The sequence below is a fragment of the Setaria italica genome, chromosome IV (assembly GCF_000263155.2).
Source record: "Setaria italica strain Yugu1 chromosome IV, Setaria_italica_v2.0, whole genome shotgun sequence".
In the NCBI taxonomy this organism is placed as follows: domain Eukaryota; kingdom Viridiplantae; phylum Streptophyta; class Magnoliopsida; order Poales; family Poaceae; genus Setaria; species Setaria italica.
In genome coordinates, this window is record NC_028453.1 from 16,493,152 (window position 1) to 16,504,903 (window position 11,752).

The following is an 11,752-nucleotide window of genomic DNA, read 5'->3' on the forward strand; positions in this document are numbered from 1 at the left end:
GCCAGAGACTGAATGGTGGACCCAGAACCAGATCCCAGGGATCTCTCGAGTCAGACGCGTCAGAGCCCGCGTGCGCCCCACTTCAAATCTTCTCTGCCGCGTGGCTCGACCTCCCTAACGAGCGCCGCCTCGCCCAGTCGCTGACCGTGATAAGATAGATCGGCGCGCCTCCTTCCCAATCACGCGCGGAAGCCCCCGCAGCCCTTTCCACCTTACCTCATCTCGCTCGCACCCTCGCCGGCTGCGCCAAGGCGTCCTGTCGCTGCTGCGACGGAGGAATTGCCGCTGCCGTGCCAGACCACCTCGCATCCCGCACCCATCACCTCGCCCGGATCCCCAGCCGCGTGCCCCGATGCCTTCCGGCTTTTCCGTCTCCCCACAGTCACGCCGCCCATGCGCGCGCTCCACGATGATACCGCCCTCGCCAACCACAACTTCGGTGGAGACAGCTCCTTTTTCCGCCTCACCAGTAATGTGTCCTAGCAAAGCCGCTGTTCTGTGCTCGCTAGCGTCGCCGCTCGCCCTGTCACCTCACCTGCAGTGACCTCACCTACAGTGCCTTTCCTTCCTTCCTGTCACACACTAGTCGAGTCGCCGCCCCCAATCCACCACTTGATGCGACCAGACCATGCTCGCTCTCGCCAATTCTTCATCCCAGCAAAACCGCGCCTGCGCCAGCTTTGTTTACAGTGCCCAATGGGCAAAGACCCTATCCCCGAAGCTCCGCTTCGCCGGCCAATGGAGGCGCCACCCAATCGCCGCCACAGCAGAGCACTCCATCCTTTTCGACCTGAACTTCACGCTGCTCGAACTGTCTTTCTCTTCCACGCAACTATAAAAGGGAGTACCAGAGCCCTTACCGGAGTTTCCTTCGCCATCGCTGCCTTGCCGCACCTTACTCTGCTCGTACTTGAGCGCTGCCGCTTAAGCTCGTAAGGAACTTCCCCTCTTCGCTCAAACCTCTTTTCCCAACCCACCAGCCGTCTTTTTTCCTCCGCACGGTGCTAGAACTTGCTTGTTGTCCACAAGAAGCACCGCCGCCGCTGGAGCACCGTCGAACCTCGCCACCGTCCAAGCCTTAGCGCCTTAGTCCTTCCGCCTAAGTCTGTTCCTTTCCGACCCCAAGACTTCACCAGTAGGCCTAAGGGTAAGCTGCTGACCCCTTCCCGGTTCGCCCGACCCTTTTTTCCGCCTCGCCCGACCCTGTCTGTTTCGCCGACCCTTGTCCGCTTCGCCCGAGGGCTCGGCTATATCTTTTTCTTTGACCCGAGGGTATGTGTGTAAAATTTCGGGGACTTCTCTGTGTTAAGTTTGAGGACCCCGGTACAGTTATTCCTTAGGTCTGGGAGTCAGATTATAAGTTTATCCCAACCCGACCCTTTTCATCTTGTTCTCTATCAACTGAAGCTTGGACTTCCACACCTTTTCCTGTAGCTTTGCTACAAGTTTCTGAGCGAAATCTTGCAAGTGTTGTTGGAATAACCGACTAAATATTTAACCTCTGCATTTGCACTTCCGTGTAGAACTAAATCTCGTCGACGGCACATACGAGCTGCATCCGGTGTCAGAAGACGGAGCAGTAGCTGAGCCGCCGACCGCAGGAGCTGAAGCAGAACCCACAGAAGACCAGTTTGCCTCCGTCCCGCTCGAAGGCAAACCCCGGAGCATGACCCCAACTTTATAAACTTGCACATGCCTTATTTCATATGTATGTGCATTTACATTATAGGAGTTGTTTGAAGCCATAGATGCATGACTTAGTTTCCCTTTATCTGAGCACTAGTCTGATAAGTCCGAGTAGTTGCAATGCTTAATAGGACTCGGTAAAAGTCAAGTGATTTCCTGTCACTCGCGAGTTATAGGAGTTAGTTGTTATCCTTCCGGTTACACTATAAGGATGGTGGACGGGGCAGGGCCTGGTGAACTCTTTTGGTGGTCGGTGGATCGCCCCGTCTGTGTACTTGAATCTGAATAAGGTCTGACAGTGGTGGTGTTCATGATCAAGTGTTTGAAAGTACTAATCTCATACCTAGTATGGGATGGGGAAGCCTAGTACCTGAATGAACCTGGACATGAGCGGTTCGATCCACTGTCTCTGGAACAGAGTTTCCCCTGCGGCCGCATGTGGTGGCAAGCGTGGTCGCAGAATGGCAGAGGCCGGGTCTGCGGAACATTTGCACCAAGGGAAGTGGGCCCGACACGGGTCAAGGGATTGATGGGGACGGTCGACACAGGAAGCGACCCTCGGTGGTGCGCGGATGTCGTGAGATTAGGTTCGCCATGCATGGTTAAGGAACTCGAATCAATTCGTCTACCTCTCACAGTTTGAGACTGCTTGATCCCTATGCTACACTGAGTAAAGATGGAACATCATGATGATACGAACTTGATGTTTGAGTTATCTACACATATTGTTTGGAACTGTGTTTGTTTAGCATAAGTTGCCAATGTAGGCTGGTTAATGAACTTAGAACCGGAGCTAAAATATTGAAAGTAAGGACCTACTATAGTTGTTTTGGCAAAACAAACCCCTCAGCCATGAGCCTTGCATGTCTAGAAGTGGTGAAGTAGTTTTCCCACCGGTCGGTTAAGTCTTGTTGAGCTTAGAAGCTCAACCTTGTTGTGGCATCTCTTGTCAGGTGAAGTTGAAGCTTCTGAGTGTGCTGCTGCTGGCACTTGGCCGCCCCAGCTTCCTTCTGGGTGGACGGTCGAGTGGGATCCCTCCTCGGACGGCAAGGAGAGGGATCATTGATGTCTCGATCGGCCTTATCAGGGACATCCGACCCGGCGCTAGCTTCCGCTATTTCATCTTCCCGCTGCTTTTGAATCTTGTAAAACTCTGAATTTCGAACCAGTGTGTAACAAATCATTGAACTAATCATTTGATCTATTGTATTCTCTGGAACCACTCACCTTCGTGTGAGCTATGCTAACTCGGTCCTGTCTAGTGGTTTTATCGGATGAAATCCGACGGATCGTCGAATTAACTTGATTTTTAAGGCATGTGATTCGCGTGTTAAGCGACTTAACCGTACTTTAGCTAAGTTAATCCTGATACCAGCTGTGGCGGAGCTCCTCGGATTAACTCGGCACCTCCATTGGCCAGCGAAGCGGAGCTTCAGGGATAGGGTCTTTGGCCATTGGGCACTCGAGACAAAGCCGGCGCAGGCGCGGTTTTCCCGGGATGAAGAGTTGGCGAGGGTGAGCATGGTTTGGTCCATCAAGCGGTGGATTGGGGGCGGCGACTCGACTATCGTGTGACAGGAAGGAAGGAAAGGCACTGCAGGCAAGGTCGTTGCAGGCGAGGTCGCTGCAGGCGAGGTGACAAGGGCGGCGACGCTAGCGAGCGCAGAACAGCGGCTTTGCCGGGACACGTTACTGGTGAGGCGGAAAAAGGAGCTGCCTCCGCCGGAGCTGTGGTTGGCGAGGGCGGTATCGTCGTGGAGCGCGCATGTGGGCGGCGCGACTGTGGAGAGACGGAAAAGCTGGAAGGCATCGGGGCGCGTGGCCGGGGATCCGGGCGAGGTGATGGGTGCGGGGTGCGAGGCGATCTGGTGCGGCAGCGGCAATTCCTCCATCGCAGCGGCGATAGGGCGCCTTGGCGCGGCCGGCGAGGGTGCAAGCGAGACGAGGCGAGGCGGAAAGGGCTGCAGGGGCTTCCGCTCGTGATTGGGAAGGAGGCGCGCCGATCTATCTTGTCGCGGCCGGCGACTGGACGAGGCGGCGCTCGTCAGGGAGGTCGAGCCACGCGGCGGAGAAGCTCTGAAGCGGACCGCACACGGGCTCTCTGGCGCGTCTGACTCGAGAGATCCGTGGGATCTAGTTCTGGGTCCACCATTCAGTCTCTGGCTTTCCCACAGCTCTAAGATTTGGAGGAACACAGGTTTCGGGACTTAGGGAAGAGTTGCCGTTTGCTGGGTTGGTGCGATTTTGCTGGGTTTTCAGGGGTCGGACCGATGGAAACTGCAGATTTGGAGTTTGTCTTGAGATTAACTCGGCTGATTAAACCAAGGTCGTTACACCTGCACATCACAAGCTAAGAGTAACATCAATCCAACACAATGTTATCAATCACTCATCATCCAAGGGTGACCACTAATGGTCCTCATATGGAATAATAATGGACATATATCCCTTGCCTTCTCCGGGGTTAGTCAGTTTAGATCCAACCGGATACGCTGAATTATATACAAGGAAGATTGTACCAGATTTGATCCTATCTCAGTTTAGATCCAAGTTTGGCAACCCTCAAACAGTATCATTTCATTATGCTTTGATCGGCATATACTGGTCCTAGATTTTGTCCTTTCAACGTTGAGCATAATATATGCGCTTTTTTTTCATTTTGGTGTTTTTGTTTTATAATGAACAGAGAATTTACTTTCCAGAAGATTTACCTTTTTATTATTGAATAATACATAAAACATAGTTTGCAGGAGAAATAGTTAAAGCTGGTGTACTCAAAGTCCACCGCTCGAGAGGAAGTCTTGTTGAAAGCAGGACAACACTGAGGAACTTATCGAGCCGAAAGTTAAAATGCATGTCGCTGTTCACAAAGCAGAAGACGACCGGTCCATAGCAATTCCATTGCAAGTTCTTCAGCGGCGAAGAACTGGCACTGGCAATTCAGTGAAGATTCTGGACTTTCCCATAGCAGTCGTGATTTCTGAGAAACTGTTTTTTCTTTTTCTTTTTTGCTATTGCTATATATATTATTAGGTAACAGGCATTACAAATGAGGCCATAGCAAGAGCTGCTTAGATTCCCGTAAAAAAGTTGCTTAGAAAATTGGATAAATGTCATTAAAACGTGAAAAATAGATATTTGTATTTTAGTAATTTCGTTCGGAAACATGAAAAGATTCATTGGGATCGGGAGTAGTGCTTTTATGCCGCTGCCCTCTAAATGTAGAAATCAAATTACAGAAAATGTAGTCATATGTTGGTTTTAGAATACTTAAGAGACAAATGATGAGATCATTATCAATCTTTATAATTTGTATGATTCACTTCTACGGATCCAGAGCTGTTGAATTAAATGAAAAGCGGAACAAATGAAGGATTATTGTGAGTATTCCATTTATTGATGTCATATGGAGGCGTGCCTTTCGAACGGACGGCAACCACCTTTTGCCAGAGCAACGGATAGCGTGGAGCTGTGGACAACAAAATGTTAATCTGTTATAGAGAAGGAGCCGTCTGAGTGCAATTGCTGAAGTCTAATGCTTGATGCGTGGGAGATGATCGCGGTGTCTTTATTGACAACAAAAGCCATGCGTGTCTCTTTACTTTGTTTTCGTACAAAGCACAGGGCCTGTTGCTCTAAATTTTTCTATCTCCCCATTCAAGTGTTTAATTTACCACACAAGTTCTATAGCTCTAATATACGGAAGGAGGAAAAGTGAACAAGAATAATAGGCCCGCGAGGCTAGGTTATGTTTGTTTTCCTCCTAAATTATATAAGCTGAATCATGATTTATGAACAGTAGGGTAAAAGATCATCTTAGATTATTTTGGGACCATAGATAATCAGCTTATTTCAGATTATCTGTGGTCCTGTGGTGGTTCTAAAGTGTTCCTTTTTACTATAGTATCAAAACCCATAATCTGAATTATGTAATTTAGATGGATTATAATCTAAAACAAATAGGGTCTAACTCGTGGTACTAATTTGTATGGTAAGTTTAGACACGTCAACGAATATGCACCCATAAGATATTGCTGACTTTATAGCAGCATCCGTGACAGAATAAATTAACCACTGCGATACCCATACTGCACCGTTTCTAGTTTTGGTTTGGCAAAATAGGGCCTGTTTAGTTGCCCGATTTTGGACAACCAAAATCACTGCGCCAGCACTGTAGCATACTATAGCGTTTCGTTTGTATTTATAAATTATTGTCCAAATATTGACTAATTAGGCTCAAAAGATTCGTCTCGCAAAGTACAACCAAACTGTGCAATTAGTTTTTGATTTCGTCTACATTCAGTACTCTATGCATATACCGTAAGTTTGATGTGATGGGGAATCTTCTTTTTACATAGTGTCAAAGTTGGAATTTTGGGGTAATTAAACAAGGCCATAGTCAAACTCGTCCCTGAACTTCTATCCATCAGCGCGGTCAATTTGGAGGTGGAGCTGCGGTGAAGTAAGGGATAACGGGGAGCCAGCTGTGTGAGAGAACAAAAAAGATGAAGAGAAAAGGGTAATTTGGACTTTTGATATGTCTAGCAAAATCCTAAGACCCAGATGATGTGGCGTGCCTACGTAGAGGTCCAGGTTGAATGGATAACGAGATTGATCCAAAAATAGAAGTTCGAGAACTATATGGAACCTTTGAAAAGTTGGAGAATGAAGTTGACTCATGGACGAAAGTTTGAGGACAAATTTAGCTATTTTGCCTTTTGGTTTGATTTCAGGGGCCAAGTTACTGTAGATGGAGCAACTGTAGAATCTTTTACCACCGACACTTCGGAACATCGCCTAACTTGTTTAGACTTCCACCAACACCCGTATCAGCATCTGCTTCCTATTCTTTTCCTCCGTTATCGCTCGGCTCTCAGCGATGCCCCTGAGCGGCTTGGGCCCCGACGCTGCAGAGTGAGCTGCAAGTGTTCGTTGTGCTTGAACCGCCTCCACACCGACTCCACCATGTTGCACTCCAGGAACGCTGTGTATCGTAGCGGTAGGGGTACACCATATTCTGCTATCGGAACCGTACCACCTCATCTGCGTGCAGATTATCCACAGTCGTAGTAACCACGGTCATGTTTGACGTCTACGAGGCCCCCTTCCGTGACGGCGCACCCCTACCCACCCACTAGGGATGGACGCTAGGAGGTTAAAGGCCCAACATAGGGAGCCGAGTTATTTAAGTAGAGACAAGCTGTCAAAGTCAAGTTGAACCCACCAAGATGCTCCACGGGATTTTAGAGTTTAGAATTTTATAAATACTATTTTGTAATATTCCATATATGTTGAGACGGTAATCCTAAATTTAGATACGGCTTGCGAGCGTAACGAGCTGGCTCAAGCTACTAACGAATAGAGTCGAGCTAACTTTTTGCTCATTTTATTAGCGAGCCAAGCTGGGCCGTTAGGCTAACAAGCCATATCGAGCCGAGCCGCGCGAGCTCAACGTCCAGCCCTACCACCCATCAGGGTGCACTTGCCTTATGAGTCAGTATGGTCGTTGACAATCACACAACTGCCGCCTTCTTTCTCCCTCGGCAATAGGCACGCAAATGGAAGCCGCGTTTGTTGGCACAAATTGCTTGGTAGGTGAGGACATGGCAAGGCAACTCCGATCACTGGGCTGGGCTACACTACATGGGCCATGCATGCAAATGGGCTGCATTCTTTCTTTCCTTCTCCACAAGAAAAACCATTCCCCATTCGCCTCCATGCCCTTAAACCCCACCGTCCAAAACCCTAGACTCCGCAACCGGCCGCCGTTTGCCTCTTGAGAACCCAACAAATCACCAACCATGTCGACGGCGTTCCTCGCCGCCCGGCTCCTCCGCCGCGCCGCCACCGCCTCCTCTCCTCTCTCCACCCTAGCGCGCCGCGCCCTCCACTTGGGGCGTGCCCCCGTTCCCCTCCCGCGCCGTCTCCCCGCTGCCGCCTCGTCTCCCGCGGCCGCCGCCCGCCGCTTTCTGGCGTCGCAGTCTCCGGCGTCCTCTTCCAAGGCCGACGCCGACGAAAATCTGAGGCGAGTCATCGAGTCGGAGATCGAGTGCGTTGTCCAGTCGGAGGAGAGCTTAGCCGACAAGGTCTACTTCTTCATTTTATTTTGCTTGCCTTGCTATCGTAGTTCGATTCTGCGTCTGTATGATTAGTTTAGCCCTTGCAAAACCATGATTTATGAGTACCTGAGGAAATATACAGTCCTAGTTTTGTTAAGGGGATCAGAGTCGCTGAATCTATTGAAAAAAGGGTTTAAGAATCCGTATGTAGATTCAGATACATTGTAGGTCAGAAGGAACTTGGTGCTATATTAACGCAGATGGCACTCCTTACGTGATGAAGCAGCAATTGCTTAATTGGATTGCCACTACAGTTCTGTGCCCTGGCATACCTAGCTGAGAATTTACGGAAATTCCTGTTATTCTAGAGGTACATTAGCAGCCACACTATCATCCAGTAGATATATTTGTCTTCTTCCATACAAAACTTGGAAGGTCATCGTCAGCCATCATTGATTAAAGAACCAAAAGAAAAACCTTATGTGGTCATTATTTGATATTAAACAAACACAAAAACTTAAGGTCATACCATCATGGTAAAACAAAGGGGGAAAATAGAAATGTGGTATTCTTGGACAAAGTGTCAAACCAGTCAGTTTCTAGAATACCAGTGGGTACTGCTCTTTATTTGTTTGAACCAGTTTTGAGAATCCTGATTAGCATTATATGGTCAAATTCTAATCTATGTTGTAAAGACAGTTAACTTAATTGACAACAGATGGTGTTGTTCTTTATACATCAGTTCACATTCACTGAATCCTTTAGAGCCCAATGGGAAAGTTCCGAATGAAGTTTGTAAACAGTTTAAATATACTTGTTTATTTTCAGGTTCAGGACCTAGTAATTTGTCATGTGTAAGTCAGTGTATGTAACACTAAGTCTATGCTATGAGCAGTATGAATCAATCTGTCAGGTGTAACACCTACAGGATCTAGGTGTTCACCACGGATTGTAATCTCATAGTTTATGCCTTGCGATGCAATCTGTTCCTTATGTTTGGGTCATTTTCCCTCATCTGATATAGCAACTCTTTGACTTTTCTTTGTAGTTAAAGCATTATTAATGCTGTAAACTTTGTTATTGTGTCTGGGCAATGGCACTTGGTTTCATTTGTTTGGTTATTTTGTTGAACAGTGCATTGATCTACCAGATGACTTCCCTTTTGAGGTCATAGACAATCCTGGTGATCAGTCCATAACCCTCAAAAGAGAGTTTGCTGGGGAGACAATTAAATCTGCTGTCTACACCAACTTCGATACAGAGGAAGACTTGGATGAGGATGACGGGAGTGACAACGATAAGGAATCTTTCAAGCCAGCAATTCAGATGGTTGTCACTGTTGAAAAATCAGAAGGGCCAATCCTGGAATTTGACTGCAACTTTAATGATGATGAACTTGCAATTGAAAATATGAGGGTGCTGAACCGTGATGACCTAGATGTTGAGCATGCGTATGAGGGACCACCATTTTCGTAAGTTCTTCCTTTCTTATCTATTGGCTGTTCATTCAGGAATAAGAAAACGCTTTATTCGGGGCATATTATAATCATGAAAAAATGATATACCATCAAGGGTACAGAGCAGCAAATCATTTGCACAGTCACCACAGAGTCTTCATATATGCTTTTGTCATGTCCTAAAGATGCTTACCTGTGTGCACATACCCTTGCCTTCTGGAAGCTGTTCCTGCCCATTAGCTATATACCAGTGCCCTTTTTTCTGTTGATGTTAATACTTATCTTTATTTTCTTGTTTTTTTCTGCTTTTTTTCTTCAGTTTTATTCTTGTATTGTTTTTTCAATAAGGTGACAGAGAAACTAGATGAAAGTAATAATAAGGATGTTCAATTGGAGGAAATCTGATAGGGACAGTTTTTGCAAAGATATCAGATTTGTTAAATCTAACAGACACAAGATGACAACAATTTTGCTAATTACTTCTGCACGCCAAAATATTTCTGCACAGGTTTAATTTGCACAGTAGGTAGATACTCACTCCGTTCCAAATTCTAAGTCATTTTGGCTTTTTTCTAGATACATAGTATTTACTTCGTATCTAGACATAATGCATATCTAGATTCATAGCAAAAGCTATGTACCTAGAAAAGTCAAAATGACTTACAATTGTCTAGATACGTAGTAAAAACTATGTATCTAGAAAAGCCAAAATGACTTGCAATTTGGAACGGGGGGAGTAGATGCGATTCTTTTGTCCCTGAATCAGCTGCAGCGACATGTGGCAATTTAGGTGTCTCAAAACGCATCAATTCGGCACATAACAATGATTACATGGCATGGCATGACACAGTCATGCAACTAACACAGAAACAGTCGTGAAATGTCTGCATGTGCTCATGTAGCCCGAGCCTTTGGTTCTTTCATGTAACTATCTGCATGACTTTGACATTTTCTTTTGAATTAATTTAGAATCAAATGCAAAGTGTGCACTGAATGTATCTGCTAGTTGCAGTACAAAAACACCAGATGACAGTTGAGAAGAACAGACATGAAAAGGTGCAATAGTCAGGAGCTGAATACTTTAATCTAAGGGTGTGTTTGGATTATCCAGAACTCGCCGAGCATAACTTTTCGGCGTGCCACAACACTGTAGCTGCTGTTTTCTTCACGCCCGAACATCGGTGTTAAGATACGTGCCGCAACTTGCCACAAGTGCGGTGAACGAATCATCTGCCACCCTTGTGGCATGCCGCGGTTTAGCATGAGTAGTTGAGGAAGCAGACCAAACAGGCCCTAAATGCCTAATGGGGCGAAAACTTGATCAGACTCAGTCGATATAGCGATCATGCAACTTTGTGGGTGTTTGTTGTGGCTGTAGTTTCTGGCAAAACTAAAACTAACATGTGAATTATGTTTGCATTATTTTCTGTGCAGGGATTTGGACGAGAGCTTGCAGAAGGCCTTGCACAGGTACCTTGAGACGAGGGGGATCAAACACTCACTGCATGACTGGCTGTACGAGTACATGATGAAAAAGGATGAGAAGGAGTATGTGGTTTGGTTGAAGAACATGAAGGAGTTCATTGGGAACTGAGTGCCGCTGCCCTTTAGTTTCCTTTTGTTGGGAGAACAGGCCTGGAACTCCTATCATAATTGTGCAAATATACCTCTGATGGCAACATATACCTTGCTGGTCCAAGATTTTTTGTTGACCTGGTTATTTGTTATGGAAAGTGGTGCTAGTAGTCTGTCCTTAAGCTATGCTTTGTGCAGGAGCCCTTAATTTCTGAACCATGGTTTACTGTGTGATCTTTATCAGGTTCTCTGAGGCCGAATGATTGCGCAACTCTTTCAGTGCAATGCTTGACTGCTATGCTAACGTCTCCCTGCAGATGGGCCCAAAACATTTTTGAGACGTCTATAAGCCTTCTTGGTCACTTGATAGCAAGTCTTCTTTTTGTTCCCGGAAGGTCAAGAGTATTTTGAGCCAAATCTGTTGCCTACCGCCAGTTCTCCTAATTGGAAATGTCAGTTAGATTTGGTTTGTCCCTAGTTCTACCACGTCCAAGACGAGTCAGCCAAGTCCGGCCGCTAGTGGTTGGCGTTCACAATTGTGGCAACCCTGGTGGTCTAAATTTGAGCCACTGCCATTCAGACCCTATCACATTTGGGTCCACATGCCATTGACCCAAAGGCAGAGGATCTCGTTCCAATTTTTTTGCCTGGGTACTTGATAACTTCGTCGCACTTTTGGCACACTTTGCCAAACTTAGTTGTAGGTTGTAGCAAAGCTTGTGATCAACCAAACATGCCTGCAACTTTGTGGTTGTTTGCTTAATGGTTACCGGAACGAATTAATTTAAGCTAGGTGACCACAACAGGTTCGCCAGTTCCGTGATTGTCTCCAATTGTAACTGAAGAAGGCAGAACAAAACGTGCAAGCCTCGAGCAACGTGGATATCCCGTGACAGGCGACATGCCGTCGTCTGCACAAGAATTATGAGCTTCTCCTGATGACTGATGAGGCACACCTCGAAATAAACCTGCCTG

The 11,752-nt window shown here is 46.7% G+C and overlaps 1 protein-coding gene across 1 annotated transcript; it reads left to right on the forward strand.

The window, feature by feature from the left end:
- The first annotated feature begins 7,414 nt into the window (after window positions 1-7,414).
- LOC101754075 (uncharacterized protein At2g39795, mitochondrial) lies at window positions 7,415-11,017 on the forward strand. The gene is made up of 3 exons (XM_004965297.3): window positions 7,415-7,772; window positions 8,880-9,217; window positions 10,637-11,017. Exons 1-3 carry the CDS (start codon window positions 7,488-7,490, stop codon window positions 10,794-10,796), a joined length of 783 nt encoding a protein of 260 aa, XP_004965354.1. The 5' UTR covers window positions 7,415-7,487; the 3' UTR covers window positions 10,797-11,017.
- Window positions 11,018-11,752: the final 735 nt, after the last annotated feature.